Source organism: Cheilinus undulatus, linkage group 11 (genome assembly GCF_018320785.1).
Source record: "Cheilinus undulatus linkage group 11, ASM1832078v1, whole genome shotgun sequence".
In the NCBI taxonomy this organism is placed as follows: Eukaryota; Metazoa; Chordata; class Actinopteri; order Labriformes; family Labridae; genus Cheilinus; species Cheilinus undulatus.
This window is the reverse complement of record NC_054875.1, coordinates 48,895,690-48,915,505: the sequence shown is the minus strand read 5'-3', so window position 1 is coordinate 48,915,505 and position 19,816 is coordinate 48,895,690. Positions and strand designations below refer to the sequence as shown.

Here is a 19,816-nt window from a genome sequence, read left to right as displayed (position 1 = left end):
CTCTGTTTCTCCTGAGGCGTTCACCCTGCCCCCCTGGTGCTGTGGAGAGGCACACCTGCAGCGAATCCTCTAATCACACCTGCTATTTAAGACTGGCTGCAGCTCTCTACAGCGCCTGAGTCTTGTCTACATTACCTCACGGTAAACGTCGTCTCCGGGCTCCTTCTCGTGATCCTTCAGAGAAGTTCTTTGTGCTTTTGATGATTCCAGTGATCTCTAGTGTTTGCATTTTGTGTACATTGTCGCTAACGTGCCTCTCCTCCTTTTTTCCAGTGCCTCCTGCTCAATTCACCACAGCCAGCTCCAGCACTCCCTCACTCCCTCCTGGACTCTTGGAATCCCCTTCCCTGGTGCACTTATCCTCACAATAAAACTGTTAAAACTGCTTCCGTCTCCGCACCTGAGTTCAACCCTTACACAAAACATCACAGTGGTATCTGGGAGACCAGGTGAGGTGAGGGGGGAAATGTCAAATGCCCAACCATGATCAGCTGACGGCCGGCTGATCCGAATTATCGCCTCCCCACAGCCAATCACAGCTCTTTCCCTCATCACAGCGGTGTATTTAAATATGATGTACTTCTCACTAATCCCTGCCCACATTAACCCATTAGGCGCTACAGTGTTTTCAAGAAAATATTCAATTGTGACATTAAGATTTCAAAAGGCAAAAGCTTGAAAGTGTTTAGAGATAAAGGCATACTGGAAATGAGAAAAATCTTCAATTCACTCATCTAATTTGCATATTCTGACATCACCAGGCGGCCTCCATCGCCACTGCTTCTACCACATCTGCCCCTGCCTCTGCGGTGTTTTTTATTCCCACTACCTCCATCAATATTGATGTTTTTACCACCCCTGCAACCCCCACCACATCCCCACCCCGGCCACCGTGAGGAAAAGCATTGGCTTCGGTATATGCTGCTGGTGGACTCTCATAGCACACGGAGTCGCTGTGGCTCCGACACACCAGGAGTCTCGGTCTCACCGAACAACTAAATGTCATCATCAGAGGGGTAAATACTTCTCTATTCCTCCCAGCATTGTGAGTATTCTTGCTACAATTCGCTCTCTTTCTCTCTTTTATGCACGGACCACAACCACTTCTACCACTTCCTTGTCTCCTTGACCGGGGGTGTGTCTTCAAACTCTCTCTCCAAAACTTTGAATAGAAACACGCTCACAAATGCTGCTGGGATTGAAGTTACTCATGTCCACCATCTCCAGGTGTAAAGTAGTAACAATATTAGGCACCATATTTGCAGCTAGAGCCTGTTCAATTCAGCAATGATGCTTGTCGCAATTCTGCGACTTTGGTACTTAAAAGGTTAATACTGCTGCTGGCAAAGCTTCACCTCCTCCACCCCAGCCTCCTCTTTATAGACTACAGCTTCACCTCCTCCACCCCAGCCTCCTCCTTTATAGACTACAGCTTCACCTCCTCCACCCCAGCCTCCTCCTTCATAGCATAAAGCTTGTTGCACCCTCAGTCAGATTTATGCTACTATGGATTACATGATTCTGAGCTAATTCCATTTTACTAAATAGGCAGGTTGTTTGTGTGTTTTATTGCAAATATCCAAAACATGTCCAATTCTATATGTCGAGATTTCTGAAGAACTGGTGGCTAAAAAAGTCCAGAGAAAGCCTGTCAATAAACTGGTATGATCGTGTCTTTCCAGACTTAATGATCTCTGTATAAAGGTCCATCCTGTGTCTTCTCTGCTAAACAGAACGAAGAACTGTTGGGACTACTTCCAGCAGCGGATGAATCCACATGAAGGGCTGTAGTGCGATTTAGGAGCAGGATTTTGGAGTCTAAATATGCTTCAGTGTGTACATCATGGAGTTTCTGAGTTAGGTGAAACCTGCGCAGGTGTTTACAGAGATCAAAGATGGAAATGTCGATGTGTCCTCCGGCGATGAACACCAGCACGCTAAAAGATGTTAAACGCTCTCAGGGGATGGAGGGATTGACTGAGACCCCCGCTCTCTTTGTCCCCTCCGTTTGTTGTCTGTTTCATGCATGTTCTCTTTCACAGATATCTAGAAATGATTAAGGACATGAGAAGAAGACAGAAAAGAAGGGAAAGGGATGAAGCCAGACTTACGAGTTGAGCACAGAGCAGTTGTAGAAGATGAAGTCTGTGGTGATGAACTGATGTCCGGTCTCTGTGGAGCGAAGGCTGAGCTGGACCACACGTTTCTCTCCTGAGCATCAAAAGAACACCGTTATAGTGAGAATTTCACTGATAATAAACATGTTGTTGTTCTCCATCATCTTTGCTAGAAGCAGGCTCTTTACCATGAAGGTGAAGGAAAATAAAAACACACCACAGAGGATGTGAGGATCTTACCGTACGACTGTGAGTGAGCCGGCAGATCTCTCAGTGACGGCGACAGACACATCACCTGACCTTTAGCCAGAACCTCTCCAGGTGTTTCACTCAGGTTCTCAAACACACAGGACACGCCCCCTGACAGTGACGGAACGTTCTGCACCCGAATCGTTAACTACAGAGAGAGAGAGAGAGAGAGAGAGAGAGAGAGTCAGTGAGCGTGTCTATGTGTGTCCACGAGACTGGTTTTGGTCTGTGGTTGTACCTGTGTAGCCGGGGAGGTGACGGACATGTTGCTCGGGGTAACAGAGATGTCGACACACTTATCTAGTCTGGAGTTGAAGTGCTGAGGCTCCTCCCACTTGTCACATGCTTCCTGTCTGGAACACCTTGGGGGTTAAAGGTCACAGCAAGGTTAAAAAACTGCAAACATCAATACAAACCCAATCCAAGAAAAGACAACAACAAACATTTCTATTACAGTATTAGATTGTCGTTATCTGAATTTCCCTCTGAAGGATCCATCCATCTGTCCATCCATTCATGCATCCATATATTCATTCTTTCATGCATCCATATATTCATTCTTTCATGGATCCATATATTCATTCTTTCATGGGTCCATCTGTCCACTCATGGTTTCAATCAAACAACAACAAAAAGTGATGTTTGAGGAAACTGGGAATCATGGAGTGATTTCCTGTTTCTTCATCTTCAGAGGAAGACTATACCATTAGGCACATATTTACAGGGCCCCAGACTACTAAAATCTTCATGAATACACAGTTAACTTCAAACCTTTATTCTTCACTTTTCTTTAATTATTCATCTAAAGGAAGAAGCAGGAGAAGAGTAAACAGTTTATAGCTACACGGCCAAAGGTGGCAACCTTTTCACCATGCAGTCGGGTACTGACAACAACAACAATAATGCTGAAGAGCTAAGTGTTAGTATTCTGGCCTAATTAAGTCTAATTAAAGGAGAAAACAGGAACACAAAGAGGGCAGAACTTTTTTTATGATATTCCAGTGTTTTTAGATGCACCTTTAGATGCAGATCATTGGGCAGAATTTAATTGGATTGTTTTAAATCTTCCGGAGTGTCTCAGTATCTGACAGAACTTCAAAAACAATCCAACCTAAAAGACGTCTGCAGAAATATAAATATATTCAAAAAAGCATCCAAAAGAATCCTCTCTAAACTCTCAGCAGAGCTCTGAATGTAAAGATTATTTATATAACATCTTTGTTCTCACATTAAATTATTTAAAAACGAGACCGACAAGACGGTGGGAGGTTCTTTAAAATATATGTATGAAGAATTATGACAAAGAGAATATGTGTGGTCAACATGCATCAGCCAACATCAAGAAGCAGAGAGTGAGCATGTGTGGGTTTGTTCCCCTGAGGCATCATTAATGTTTCTATAATCGTCCACCCTCTCTCTCTCTCTCTCTCTCTCTGTCGCCGTTTCAGTCACTGTGTGTGTTTGTTTGATGTTTTGATGTTTCTTCGTCCAGGCAGGTGGAGGAAGTTCCTCTCTAGATTCATTTTAATTAACATTCCCTTCAAAGTAAAAGCCTTTTTCTTCCAGCAGACTTTATTCTGAAAGTCTGGTGCAGATGTTGATCTGTGACATCTTTAATTTTAAGAAATTTATTTTTTGTGCATTTTGTCTTTATTTGAAGAGGATGGGATAATTTAATGTCCTAACCATCTGACCCCTTGCCTTTTAGACAATGGTATCTTTTAATGCATTAAAGCATTCCATCCTTGCCTTTAAAGATGATGGCATCCTTGAATGTCTACAAAACCTTACATACATGCTTTTGAAGATGATTGCATCTTATAAAGTCTATAAAACACTCCATCCTTGCCTTAAAGATGAATCCCTTGAATGTCTACAAAAAATTCCATCCTTACCTTTAAAGATGATTGCATCATTTAATGTCTAACCATCACACCTTTGCCTTATACACGATAGGATCTTTTAAAACCTATAAAATATTCCATCCTTGCCTTTGAAGATTTTATTTATTAATGTTTATGAAACATTCCATCCTTGCTTTTGAAGGTGATGGCACCATTTAATTTCTAAACCATCCTATCTTTGCCTTATAGATGATGGTATCTATTAATGTCTATAAAACATTCCATCCTTGCCTTTGAAAATGATATTATCATTTAACGTCTATAAAACATTCAAACCTTGCCTTTAAAGATGATTGCATCATTTAATGTCTAACCATAATACACTTGCCTTATAGACATTGGCATTTTTTTAATTCCATAAAACATTCCATCCTTGCGTTAAAGATCATATAATTTAATGTAAACAAAACATTCCATTCTTACTTTTGAAGGTGATGGCATAATTTAATATCTAAACCATCCTGTCCTTGCCCCATAGATAATGGCATCTTTAATGTCTATAAAACATCCGATCCTTGCCTTGAAGATCATATCTCTTAATGTCTTTAAACATTCCACCTTTGCCTTTAAGAGGGTGTCATCATTTAATGTCTATTAAACATCCTATCCTTGCCATAAACGATAAAGACATCCTTGAATGTCTTTAAAACATTCCATCCTTGCTTTTGAAGATGATTTTCTTATTTAATGTCTATAAAATATTCCAACCCTGCCTTTAAGAGGATGTCATCACTTATTGTCTATTAAACATTCCTTCCTTGCTGTTAATGATAATGACATCTTTGAATGTCTTCAAAACATTCTATCCTTGCTTTTGAAGATGGTTTTCTTATTTAATGTCTTTAGAACATTCCATCCTCGCCTTTTAAGAAGATGCTATTCTAAAGTGACAAATAACATTCCATCCTTGTCTTGAAGATGATGTCATCCCTCAATGTCAATCAAATATTCTAATTTTGTCTTTTGCATGCAGGACTTGTCATCTCAATCTAACCAGTTCCTTACTAGTTTTATCATCTTGGTAGTATATCAGTGTGTCTGTTAAATTCATATTTATGACAAAACGCGGGAGAAAAGCTCTTAAAGGTGCTCAGCTAGTCTCTTAGCTGAGTCCTAGTCTCCTCCAGACTCTGGTCTCCCTTCATCTGTCTGGATGTGTACGAGGAGGTCTGCAGGACTAAGTCATTGGTGCAGCGCCACCTACAGCTTTAACTGACTAATTTTTCTACATTCACACCTCTGTTCTTCACTTCCTGACCCCCTTCTGACTCCTGAGCTTCATAAAGATCATGTGACTGAAATCGACCAATAGGATGTCCCCTAGCAGTATTATTTAAAGCTCCGCTGCTCTCTGAAGAACATAAATAAATACTTGTGAGTCTTCATGAGACGTTCAAAGGACTTAAGAAACGTCAGTATTTGCCAACTCAATTTGAAGAGACTCTCACTGCTCTCTCTCTTTCTCTCTAAGCAGCTTTTGGTTCACACTCTCCCCTCAGTAGCTGTATATGCATTTATATAAGGAGTTTGCCGGTGTGTGTTCCTCGTCTCTCCTTCTGTCCATCTGTTGTTCATTAGCAGTAAACAGCTCGCCGTCGCTGCAGTCTGATGTGTTCGTGTTGCTGCATATGTCGGAGCTGCTGCTCCACCTGCACAGCTCTGATAACACACCAACACACAGCTGACACACTTTTTATTCTCATTAATTCTTTAATTAATCACATCCAGAGCTGTTCATCAGCCAGGGGAACACGTGACGCTAAAGAAGGCACGGAGAGGTGGTTTTTAATTTAAGGGAAAATGGTTTTAGGATGCATCAGGCACTGCAACCCAGATTAATGTAGTTTAAATGCAGAGAATATAAAGTCCACCACCAGGGGGCTCTCAATCAAAACAATAATCAAAGATGACATTACAATTAGAACCTTAGGAGTGATTTTCTAGTATCCTACCTTCTGAAAAACAAACTCCAAACGGACCAAATGATTCCACAAATGCTCTTCAAATTATTACAAAATGCAGTAAATATTAATTTGGCATTTGTTTGTGTTGAGATGATTTAGACTTGATCATTCTTTTATTAATCTGAGTCTGCCCATTTAACTGTAAATCTAACACACACAATCTGACAAACCCAGGTCAACCCTTTGCTGACTCCTGATTGGCTGACATACAACTCTGAGATCACATGTCAACAGGGGACATACATGCTTCATTCTGAGATACACACACCCACACACTCCCTGTAGGATCATCATCCACATCCTGGACTTCCTCTCTCTCTCTCTCTCTCAGGAGGTGATTGGACCACAGTGGACCAATCAGAGTCAGTGGCATCCAAACAGGTGTTCTGAGCCTCCGGACTCTGAGTTTAAGAACAGTTTTAACATTTACCAAGATCTACAGCCACTGATGTGAAGTTGAGTACTCTGTAGAAGATTTTTAGATCTTTACTGATTTTAAAAACAGAAAATAAAACAGGAAACACACACCAACTCCACCCTAATGCTCATTTTACACACCATAAATATGATACATCATTAATCAACGATGCTCCTATTTTCATTTGATATTGTTAAATCAGGAGACGTTCTTTACTTTGTCATTCAGAAAGACAGAAGCTCTTACTTGTTGAAGAGGACACACCAGCCACAGTGAGGATCACCAGAGCCCAGACAGTCTGAACACGTGCTGTACTGCTCACAGCTCTCCACGGGGAGTCTGCTCACCTGAAACACACAAATATTACTCTGGTTTAATGAGGGGGAAAATACAGACAAAAATGTGTTAACGTAGATTATTCTAGAGGATGATTTATGAGGGAAATGGTGGTCTGATTTAGTTAAAAAAAAAAAAAAAAAAAAAAACAGCTTCCTCACACTTTTCCAAAAGTTGGCAACCAAACCTTACATTAGGCAAAGGTGAATATCCCAACATTCCATCCTTGTTCTAAAATACGATGATATCCTTCAACACAAAAAGCTTCCATCTTTGACTTTAAACTTCATGACATCCTTTAAAGACCAGAAAACAGTTCATTGTTGCATTTAAGGATGATGTTACCCTTTATCACCTATAAAATTCCATCCTTGCTATTAAAGATGATGTCCATTCATTACAGCCTGTAAAACATTCCAAGCTTGCCGTCAAAGATGACATTATTCTTAAAAGACTGAAAAACCGGCCATCCTTGTCTTGAACGATGATGTCATCCTCTGTAGCCAGTGAAACATTCCATCCTTGTCTTTACAGATGTTGGGATTATTTCAAGTCCATAAACATTCCATCCTTGCCTATAAAGATGATTTCATACTTAAAAGACTGAAAAACATGTCATCTTCTTTTAAAGATGTCATTATTTAAAGCTTATAAAACACTCCATCTTTGCTTCTAAAGATGATGTCATCCATCTAAGCTTCTAGAAGCCGACCCTCGCAACATCACCCGTTTCACACACATTCCATCCTCTGTCTTCATAGATGTCATAATTGTAAGCCTTTGTAACATTCCATCCTTGCTCCTAAAGATGATCTTATACTTTAAAACCCCAAAACATTAATCCCTGCCTTTGAAAATGTTACCTTCCGAAGGTTATCAAATATTACCTCCTTGCCTTTAAAGATTAGGTACTTCTTTAAAGCCTGTAAAACATTCCATCCTTGCCCTTAAAGATGATCCCATACTTTGAAGCTCACAAAGCATTCCATCCTTGCCTTTTCAGATGATTCCATACTTTAAAGCCTGTAAAACATTCCTTACTTGCCTATGAAAATGATCTCATACTTTATAGCTCACAAAACATTCCATCCTTGCCTTTGAAGATTATCTCATACTTTAAAGCTCACAAAAAATTCCATCCTTGCCTTTGAAGATTATCTTATACTTTAAAGCTCACAAAACATTCCATCCTTGCCTTTGAAGATTATCTTATACTTTAAAACTCACAAAACATTCTATCCATGCCTTTACAGATGATTCCATACTTAAGGGCCTGTAAAACATTCCATCCTTGCCTTTGAAGATTATTTTATGCTTTTAAGGTCACAAAATTTTCCTTCCTTGCCTTTACAGATGATTTCATACCTTTAAGCTCACTAAACATTTCAACCTTGCCTTTGAAGATAAGTCCATACTTTACAGCTCACTAAACATTTGATCCTTGCCCTTACAGATGATTCCATACTTTAAAGCTCATAAACATTCCATCCTTGCCTTTGAAGATGATATCATACTCTAAAGCTCATAAACATTCCATCCTTGCCTTTACCGTTAATATCACACTTTAAAGCTTATACATTCCCTTATCTACCTTTTAAGAAGATTCCATCCTTGACATAGTATAAAAGCATTCCATCCTTGCCTTTTGCCTACATGCTGTCTTGTAGTCGTCAGCCATGCCTCTAATCTTCTTCAGTTTAATAGATATTATTTCTTAAGGGCTTTTTATCATGGGCAGTGGATGGGATGTCTGCAGACAGCCTGCAGAATGGACGCTCCAGCCTTTCTATATTTCAGCTTTGGTTCTTTTTTACACGCTGGACTTTGCTCCGTGTTTGAGAAACAAAACGCCACAAAAACAAAGGTTAATATCTAAATCTCTGAGTGAACATCAGTGTAACTAAATCATCTTTAAATTGATTTTATGGTTCCCCGGCCACAGTAGAAGACATTCTTGTGCCTTCATGTGTTATCTTTGTGTAGTTTGGTGGTTTTCCCGCTGACAGTCACACAGCCTCAGGCTGCTGTGTAACACATTTGTCTTGATTTGCAGACAGTTAGTCACTGTGTGTGTGTGTGTGTGTGTGTGTGTGTGTGGGGGGGGGGGGGGGGGGGGGTGTGTGTGTGTGTTGTATCTTTTACCCAGCAGTCATTGCAGCAGGGAGACAGTAAACACAGAGACACAGTGGACACTCTGTCTGTCTGTCTCATTCAGAAGTTCACACATGAATACACTCATTGTCAGACACACCGTCTCCTCTCTGACCTCGTTATCAGTCTTTTAATGACGGTGGATCTCTGTGGCGGATTTCATCTCAATAACAGCTGATTTTAGTTTGTTTTTCCTATTTTACATTGAACACTTTTAGGGTCTAGGTCCATCCAAGGCTGGACTACAAGCTGACGTACCCCTCCTCATTGGTCAGATGCCCCTGGGACAGGTCAGAGGTCCTGGCCAGTCACACTCCACATTCAGAAGGAGCCAAAACAGAAAAATGAGACGAGTATGTAGGAGCGCCAAACCGAAAACAACAAAGGGCACTGTGAAGCCATGCTGTTGTGATGGATGTGGTTTGTGGTTTAGCATGGTCTTGCTGAAATAGTCAAGGCCTTCCCTGACAGAGACGTTGTCTGGATGGGAGCATATGTGTCTCTAAAAGCTCTCTCTACTTTTCAGCATTGATAGTTCCTTTCCAGATGTTAGAGCTGCCCACGCCATAGACACTAATGCAACCCCATACCATCAGAGATGCAGGCTTTAGACCTGAGCCAGGAGAACAAGCTGGATGCTCCCTCTTCTCTTTAGTCCACAGGACACGGCGTCTGTGGTTTCCTCTGACCACAGAACAGTTTTCCATGTTTCTTCAGTCCATGTTAAATGAGCTTTGGTCCAGAGAAGACGGACCGCGGTGTTTCTGGATCCTGTTCACATATGACTTCTTCTCTCCATGATCCAGCTTTAGCTGTCATTGGTGGATGGTACGGCCAAATGTGTCGACAGACAATGAGACAATTTTTTGCCGCTTCTTTCCCATTAAAGCTGCCTTTTGCAATTAAATGCCACTTTTTGCCCAATTTAGTCAATTTTCACTCATTTTTTGCAACATTTTTGCCACTTTGAACTCATTATTTGGTCACTTCCCATCCATTTTTGACACTTTTATCCAGTGTTTTGCAATTTCTTGACCCTTTTGTCCCCTTTTTTCCACTTTTCTCCCATTTTTGACATTTTTATCCTGCTTTTTGCAATTTTTTGCCCCGTTTGTTGCCTTTTTTGCCACTTTTCTCCCATTTAAGCTGTCTTGCAATTAATTGCCACTTATTTACCATTTTGCCACTCTTTCATGCTTTTTGCTCTAATTTTTGCCCATTTTAGTCACTTTTCACTAATTTTTCTACATGTTTTTTGTCACTGTTCTCCCATTTTTGACACTTTTAGCCTCTTTTTGCATTTTTTGCCCCTTTTTGCCAATTTAAGCTGCCTTTTGCAATTAAATGGAACTTTCCCCCCATTTTTCCCACCTTTTTGCCCAATTTAGTCACTTTTCACTCATTTTTTTGCAACAATTTTGTCACTTTTAAGTCATTATTTGGTCACTTCCCATCCATTTTTGGAAATGTTTGAGAAAGGGCAGAGGATTTGAAAAAAACTTGGCATGGGATTGGATGAACGTTCTGTCTGTCACATCTCTACGGGCCAATCAGAGCAACAAAACACATGACGTAGCCGCTATCGGGCTGCGCAGCCACTGAGGAATAACGTGAACCATGGTGACTGTAGACATGACAGTACTCGACTTTTGTCGTTTTTGAAAAGAAAACAACTCACTGCTGTTCTTTGTTCTTCTTTTAATGAAGAAATGTCAGCAAGTTCTGATAAAACTGGCGCTTTAGCAGCATCCACGCTAATCTCTTCCTCCATAACTGCACCAGCTCTTGCTGCTGCTTGTTTACGTCACGACTCTGCTGCACCTGAAAGTACCGCCCCTCGTTGCTGATTGGTCCGGTCACGTTCTAACTGGGCCCAAATGGTTCAAATTGGAGCTTTACAAGATGGATTCACCAGTGAGAAACAAGGAAATGGGCGTATCCATCTACTTTGCAAGGTTAGCATCGCTCCTTACTTTGATAAAACTAACCGCCAACTATTGCATCAATAGCATCTCATATAAACAGCACAGTTTAGCTCTATTTTGGTCTAGAAAACGGGAAAAATCTGTCCAGAGGCTGTCGGATTATACTCAGAGATGATACTGAGCTCAGGAATGTGGACACTAACCTGCAGAGAGGATTGAAGGCCGGATATTTCAGCACTGCTCATGTTAAACTCTTCCGGAAAAGTTGGTTTACAGAATGCATTTACTTGACTTTCCTCTAGCTGACTTACCAGAACCAAATTTGAGTTAATCTGATGGGAAATGATTCCCTCAGGACCGTCAGGAGCAACAGCTCTCCACACTGATCTAAGCGGGGATCCAAGCTGACAGCACTCAGGAGTTGCTGCTCTACCTCAGTCCTGTTTATGGAGCAGAATGAAATATGATGTTGGATCTAAACCAGCCCTTTACTGACTGATGTCCTGTATATTGTATTAACGTGTGACAGACTCACAATGGGCTTCATTTGTTGGATGATGGGAAACTTTTTGTCTTGGCAGCAGTGCCGGTCATGCGTGAGGGTTTGACCTGGTTTACCACAGAGGGATTATCTGTGAGAGGGAGCTGAATTATTAGCCCAAATATGCAGAAACATGGAGCCATTCCTCCCAGAAAGAATCCTGAGATCAGGGTTAAATAATGTTAAATAACAAAACTGAAGCTGAAAGTTGGAAATCATTCAGGAAGTTAAAAAGGGATTCTGCCACTGACAAAGATTAGGGCAGACACTTTGTTCTTATGAACTTCTTATGAACTTTCCTTTATCATTTATTAACAATCCCCAGAGCAGGACTTCATTTAGACATCAGATGACTCGACTAGTTTCTGAAAGTTTGCTATTTTAATGCAAAACCTTGACTGGAATCTGATGCTTGAATATAAAACCATCTTCTGTGTGGCCTGAAAAGTAAAAATACGTTTTTTTTTTTAACCATCCAAGGTCGACTAACTGAGTGTTAAACGATGGTGCATGCCTCTGCAGAGACAAGGAAAAGCACTACACTACCCACAATCCTAGAGTGCCACAGCAATGGCTCTGTTTCATGAAGCCTATTAACTGTGAGTGATATTAGAAAGTGGAAGAGTTTAGGAACAACAGCAGCTCTGCTAAGGTGCGTAAAAGTCGCCAACGCTCTTCATGAATGGTTCTCCATGGGCGAGCAGCTGCAAGTCCAAAGCCAGACATCAGATGGGTGAGTCTGGGTCTGGAGGATGCTGGGAGAACGTTACCTGTCTGACTGTGAAGTTTGGAGGAGGAGGGATAATGGTATGGGGCTGTTTCTCAGGGTCTGATCTAGACCCCTTATCTCCAGTGAAGGCCGATCTTAATGCTTCAGCAGACCAAGACATTCTGTACAATGCTATGCTTCCAACTGTGTGGCAACAGTTTGGGGAAGAACCTTTTCTACTCTAGCATGACTGTTTAATTCAGCAAATGTAGGGTAAAGTTGGACCATTTAACACGAGCCTCTATGGCAGGGGTCACAGGGGTCATCAAGAACATTTGCACAAGGGCCAGGTTTAGACTTGACAGAGAGTCTGGGGCCGGACTCTCAAATTAACAAAAACTAAATAAATATTTTGGTCTGATTACCATATCATTGCAGTAGTATTTGTATTTCCTTCCAAAATGCAGGCGATTTTCAGTCATTACCAGTGAGCTCTGTCCCTGTTATCTATAATGCAGCAGCCACAAAGAGATTGTTTGCTGCTCCTAACCCATTTTTGATAATTTTAGGATTTTTGTTGACCAATTTTTGGCACTTTTCACCCATTTTGCTACTCATTGAGTCTTTATTGCTACTTGCCAGGATATTTTTGCTATATTTTTGCCAGTTTAAACCCATTTTTGAATCTTTTTGCCCCAACAATCAGTTTAAGCTGTTCTTAAACCAGTTTAAAACCACTTTTGCAGCATGTTTTATCAACTTAGTATACTCTTGTATACATTTTTGCTACTTTCCTTCTATTTTTGCTACTTTTTAACTGCTTTTCATTACTTTTTGCCCCATTTTTCACCACTTTAAACCAATTTTTAATAACTTTTACCAATCCAATTTAAGCTGTTCTTAAACCAGATTTAAACCTTTTGTAGCACGTTTATCCCCTTAGTGTCACTGTTGAATACATTTTTGCCACTTTCCTTCTGCTTATGCTGCTTTTTAACTGCTTTTCATTATTTTTTGCCACTTTTTTCCTCTGTTAGCAATTTTGGCTCAATTTTTTTTAGGATTTATTTTTGGGCTATTTGAGCCTTTATTTGATAGGAGGAGGCCATTGGAGTTCGAAACAGGAGAGAGTGGGGAGAGACATGTGGCAGAGGGCCACAGGCTGGATTTGAACCCGGGCCGCCTGCGTGCATGGATAACGCAGTTGATCCCTAGGCCATCTACACACCAGCAATGTTTGCTATATTTAAACCTCTTTTCACCACTTTTTTGACATTTTGACACTCATCACCTATTTCAGCTACTCTCTAACCCCTCTCCATCACTTAATCTGACCATTTTTGCATCACTCCTGCCTTTAAAAATATCTTCTAATAAAGGCTGACGAGTGAATTTCTGTAAACTGAACAAATGTTAAGTAATTCTAAAACTGTTTCAATATTTGTTGTTTTTGGGGTGGATTTAACAGCTGCAGACATCTGGAGCCAAAACTGTTAAAACCACCACATCTTCTTTCCTTCCTCCTATGAATTTAATGATCTTCTGGGGGCCGGACAGGAAGCTTTGGGGGGGCCTGATGTAGCCCTCGAGCCTCCAGTTGATGATCAGTGCTCTATGGGGATGGACTCACAGCAGGAGGCAGCCTCTAGTGGACACCAGAGGAACTGCAGACATCAGCAGTTATCAGTTTTGTAAATATAGAAATAGTAAAGCTGGAGAAACTGAGGCTGATGGGAAAAAATGGCACACACTCAGGATGGAGTGGCGTCGTCATGGTGGCAGCCGGTCTCCATGGTAACCAGCAAAAAGCAGTCAGAGAGCCTCCATAATGGATTTGGAGCTATAAAGACATGGTTTGATGTGTTCAGTGTGAAAAAACTGGACCCCTCCAAATTCTTTTGGAAAGCCGTCGAAGAAGAGCAGAGGCTGGTACAGCTGCAGAGGTAGGAACACTTTAATGTCGCTACAGTCTCTGATGGTGGACTGGAACGGTCTGTTTGATGACATCAGACCTAAAAACTGATCACAATGTCAGAAAAACAAGAAAATATCTCAATAAATGACTCTAACCATGATTCTGCATGTGTGTGTGTGTGTGTGTGGGTGTGTGTGTGTTCGTGTCAGGTGCAGAGGAAGTCACAGTTGTTGAGCTCGGCTCTGCTTCCTCTCAGCGGTACAATAAGAGTTTTAACAGGGGACACACACACACACACACACACACACAGACCTGGTGTGTGTGGTGGCGCCAGCTGAGTGATATTCACATTTAGAACTTCCTGTCTGCAGATGTTAAAATAACGCAACACACACACTTAAACACACACTCTGCCTTCGTTGTAAATATGTGAAGTGTTTCTGATAAATGGCTTTAATGTGTGTGAGTAAAAACTCTCTACGATGAACTTCACTCATCCAAACGTGTGACGGGGATCTCTCTAGAATGTCTGTGAAATAATTACCTTAGTACTGGTGTCACTGTTAACCAGTGAGCATCAACAGGTGGCCCGGGGGCCACATAAGGCCCCTCAAATCTACACATCTGGCCCCAAAATTTTTGACCTCAGAAAATACAAGTAGAAATAATATATTGTGGTTTTCTGGGTATGCTTTGTCCTCAAATCCCTGCAGCAGTGTTACTCAACCAAAGAGCCAAACTGTTGAAAAATATCTTTGAAAAGCCACAATCTAAGTGTTGAAAGTGGCAATAAAATTAACTTAAGCTGGCAAAACAGGTGAAAAGCTGCAAAAAAGTGGCCAAATGGTTGAACAGGGGTAAAACAGGCAGAAAATGACAATTACTGGGTGAAAAAGTGACAAAAAATGTGGAGAAAAAGTGGCAGAAATGGGTGAGATGTGACAAAAAATAACTTAAACGTGGCAATAATGAAAAAAAGCGGCAGAAAATTAGTGAAAAGTGATTAAAATTGGCAAAAAGCAGAAAAAAGGGAGGGGAAATGTGAAAGAGTGACATGTAATTGAAAGAGACACCTGAAATGGGTAAAAAGTGGCAAAAAAGGAAAAAAAAAATGCAATTTGCAAAAAACAGGTTTAAAGTGGCCAAAAGCGTAAAAAGGGTAAAAAAAAAAACTGCAAATAAGGGCAATGGAAACATACAGACATACAATAAAGGTTGTATGATGGATAATTCTGAGGTCAAAGTTTCCCTTTTTAATTTTTTTTTTTCTGGGGGAATAATATTTCATATTTAGACATAAAAGATCCACAAATCCTCACAAAAGAGCCACAGGCTGAGTAACACCGCCCTGCAGCTAATAAAATTGACCCCTTAAGCAAGGAGATTCTGGATTTAGGTCTAACCTGAGGGCCTAACAGGGTCAACATTCAACCTCATTTTCACCAGTGATAAAATATGAAAAAAAAAAAAAAAGACAGGACTGATGATAAATCATTTGGAAATTCAAAAAAGTAAAAATGATAAATTTAAAGGCTAAAATCTGACATAAAACTCAAACTTATTGGTGCTAAAGGTCAGAGCTATAGAAAATAGAAAAATAATGTTTTTAAAGAGCAAATATACGTGGAGAAAGTTGAAATCATGACTTTAAAAGTCACAATATGACTTAAAATTTTAAACCGTGAGTCTGATTGGTTCAAATACTGGATTAAAGCCAAAATTAGGAGTTGAAAATGTCAAAATATGAGCTAGAGTTCAAAATGATGACTTCAAAAGTTAAAAATACTTAAATTTAAAATTGGGAGTGTAAAAGTTCAAAATATGAGAAAAAATTGAAATCATGTGTTTAAAAGTCAAAATAGGATTAATGGGATTAAATGCCAAAATAAAGAGTTGAAAAGGTCAAAATAGAACTTAAAATTTAAAATTGGGAATCTAAAAGATAAAAATGTGACATAAAGTCCAAATTCTGAGTTAAAAAGGTCAAAGCATGAAATGAAAAGTCAAATAAGTTTAAATTTTAATCTTGAGATGCAAAATTTAAAATATGAAATAAAACACAAATTATTCAGATTTCTGTGGCGTTACTGGGATGTTTGAAATAATCAAGTTGAAGTTTACATTTTTATACTGGAGGAAATCTGCAGACCTCTCATTGTGGGCCAGTTAGAACACAAATATGATCTGGTGGGCCGGATATAATCGTTCCACAGGCTGGATTTGGCCCCCGGGCCTTGAGTTTGACACCCCTGCCTTGGTAGCCACTTCGACAGCTTTTCTAGTGAGGCTGGGACTCGGGGGACTTTTTGGAGCATTTAAAGATTAATTCCATTCAATTTCTACTCAATTCATGATCATTTCTGCCGCTAGCAGCTAATATCATCCATTAAATGGTTTCGTCACAACCAATGGCAGGCTGCTCTGTTGTGATAGGACAGCACATGTGTAAACACTCAGATCCTGGTGGAGACGGCCTGAATAGCTCATAATGGAGCAGAGAGGCTGTGACCTGACCCTCTGTGTCTCTGCAGACACAGCAGACAATAACGGCTCATAAATGAACGGCCTTTCTGAGAAATATGTCAATATTTTAAAGACTTTTTGTCACAGAATGATTATATTTCACTTTTTGGTTCCCAAGAGTTTGGAGAACAATCTTGTCCAACACAACCCCTCAGTCATCAGTGTTTCTTTGTGGAATCCATATAAAGCTTTGAGTTTTAAGTTCTAGTTGGTTTTTCTGTCGTCTTTACAGTCTTTTAACTTTTTAAAGTTCCAGTGAGATTACGGTGAGATTCCTGCAGCACACATATTCTTAAAGCCCAGGTTGTGGTGGAGAAAATGACGTTTAGAGTTTGGCCGTGCTCCGCAGGGTTGATGTCTGACAAGCTTTTCAGGAGAGACTTTACCTGTCGGTCACTGAGCAGGTAGATGTACTGATGGTCCGGACTGAACACCATGTCTCTGAGGATGGGCTTCCCCTCCACCACCGTCACCGTCTCATACAGCAAAGCATTCTGGGGCGGCGGCGGGACTCCATCTACACGGATCTGAAACGGACAAAAAGGAGGAAAGATGTAAGAATAACGCTCACAGACGAGTTTAAAGCTGCCTCTTTTCTCCAGATCTACCCGTGGCATTAAGACCGAGCTCTTTCTATCAAAGCAAACTCCAGTCTGTTCCACTTATTTATAACTTTGATCAAACACGTCTAAGGCTCGGTCCCTCGCCCCCTTTGGACGTCCCACTCAGCCCTGTCCCTGCGTGTCCATGTCGAGTGGTAGGAAGTTCTAGGACTACACTGGCCTTCAAACAGATTTTGCAGATGCATGATCCAAACTGATTATTGGGAAATCTCCCAGAATGCCTTGTGAATCCTCTGCAAGATTTGAGCAAAACATGTTCACAATGAAGCATGCAAACAAGCCAGGCAGACACTTTTCCCAACTTTTAGTGCAGATTTTCTCACAGCGAGGCGGATTTAAGAACTCTAAACCTCCTCAGAAATTAAAGAAATTAAAGTCAGTGAACTCCCAGTATTGATACCTGATGTACAGAAAACAAATAAAGTAAAATCACAAACATTAACATCAGTGTGGGATGGAAGGAAGGAAGGAAGGATGTAAGGAAGGAAGGAAGGAAGGAAGGAAGGAAGGAAAGAAGGAAGGAAGGAAGGAAAGAAGGATAGGAGATCAAATAGCAAATGAAGGAAGAAAGGAAGGAAGTATTGAAAGGAAGGAACAAAGGAAGGAAAGAAGGACGATGAAAGGATGTAAGGAAGGAAGGAGTGGAGGAAGGAAGGAAGGATGGAAGGAAGGAATGAAGGAGGATAGGAGAGTACAACTGCAAATGAAGGAAGAAAGGAGTGGAGGAAGGAAGGAAGGATAGATGAAGGAATGAAGGAAGAATAGGAGAGTACAGTTGAAAATTAAGAAAGGACGGAAGGAAGGATGGATGGAAGGAAGGATGGAAGGAAGGAAGAAAGAATAGGAGATCAAATTGCACATGAAGGGAGAAAGGATGTAAGGATAGATAGAAAGTATGGAAGGAAGGAAGGAAAGAATCACAATGGAAGAATGTAAGGATGGAAGGAAGGAAGGACAGATGGAAGGAAGGAAGAAGGAAAGGATAAGAGATCAAATTGCAAATGAAGGAAGGAAGGAAGGAAGGAAGGGAGTAAGGGAGGAAGGAAGTAAAATAAAGTTGTGTGGAAGAAAAGGATTGGAGTAAAAAAAATGAAGATAACAAGAGGATGAATAAGGAAAGGTAAATGATCAAGGATCAGGAAAGGAAAAGAAAGGATGGAAGGAAAGGAAAGTAGGAAGGATGACGGGATGAAGGGTTGGCCTACTCAGCTCCCACAAACCTCTTCATCAGGCAGAAAAAATCAGAAAGTCTGAGTTAAAAATCAGAAAGTTTGAGTTAAAAATCAGAAAGTTTGAGTTTAAATCAGAAAGTTTGAGTTAAAAATCAGAAAGTTTGTGTTAAAAATCAGAAAGTTTGAGTTTAAATCAGAAAGTTTGAGTTAAAAATCAGAAAGTTTGAGTTAAAAATCAGAAAGTTTGAGTTAAAAATCAGAAAGTTTGAGATAAAAATCAGAAAGTTTGAGTTAAAAATCAGAAAGTTTGAGTTAAAAATCAGAAAGTTTGAGATAAAAATCAGAAAGTTTGAGTTTAAATCAGAAAGTTTGAGTTAAAAATCAGAAAGTTTGAGTTAAAAATCAGAAAGTTTGAGTTTAAATCAGAAAGTTTGAGTTAAAAATCAGAAAGTTTGAGTTAAAAATCAGAAAGTTTGAGTTTAAATCAGAAAGTTTGAGTTAAAAATCAGAAAGTTTGAGTTTAAATCAGAAAGTTTGAGTTAAAAATCAGAAAGTTTGAGTTTAAATCAGAAAGTTTGAGTTTAAATCAGAAAGTTTGAGTTTAAATCAGAAAGTTTGAGTTTAAATCAGAAAGTTTGAGTTAAAAATCAGAAAGTTTGAGTTTAAATCAGAAAGTTTGAGTTAAAAATCAGAAAGTTTGAGTTAAAAATCAGAAAGTTTGAGTTTAAATCAGAAAGTTTGAGTTAAAAATCAGAAAGTTTGAGTTTAAATCAGAAAGTTTGAGTTTAAATCAGAAAGTTTGAGTTAAAAATCAGAAAGTTTGAGTTTAAATCAGAAAGTTTGAGTTTAAATCAGAAAGTTTGAGTTAAAAATCAGAAAGTTTGAGTTAAAAATCAGAAAGTTTGAGTTAAAAATCAGAAAGTTTGAGTTAAAAATCAGAAAGTTTGAGTTAAAAATCAGAAAGTTTGAGTTTAAATCAGAAAGTTTGAGTTAAAAATCAGAAAGTTTGAGTTAAAAATCAGAAAGTTTGAGATAAAAATCAGAAAGTTTGAGTTAAAAATCAGAAAGTTTGAGTTTAAATCAGAAAGTTTGGGGTAAAGCGCCTCGGTAACCTCGAGGGATTCCAGCGTCATGTGGAGAAAAACTCTTTTAAAAATATAAAAATATAAATAATGAGACGCTTCAGAGCCGTCTGTGTTTGAAGCTGGGGCCCATTACTAAGCCTGCACAAACAAGACTTCCATTCTGATTTTGGCTTTTTTTTTTCTC

General features: G+C 39.8%; 1 protein-coding gene across 1 annotated transcript in view; it reads right to left on the bottom strand.

Annotated features, from left to right (window-relative positions):
- The window catches only part of plxna3 (plexin A3), a gene marked incomplete at its 5' end in the record, with an annotated part of 141,553 nt that overhangs the window by 48,125 nt on the left and 73,612 nt on the right, over positions 1-19,816 (bottom strand). The window contains 5 exons of the mRNA XM_041799065.1: positions 2,112-2,211; positions 2,358-2,514; positions 2,605-2,728; positions 6,899-6,999; positions 17,139-17,279. Coding sequence (XP_041654999.1) covers positions 2,112-2,211; positions 2,358-2,514; positions 2,605-2,728; positions 6,899-6,999; positions 17,139-17,279 — 623 coding nt within the window. The remainder of the gene's footprint in view (positions 1-2,111; positions 2,212-2,357; positions 2,515-2,604; positions 2,729-6,898; positions 7,000-17,138; positions 17,280-19,816) is intronic.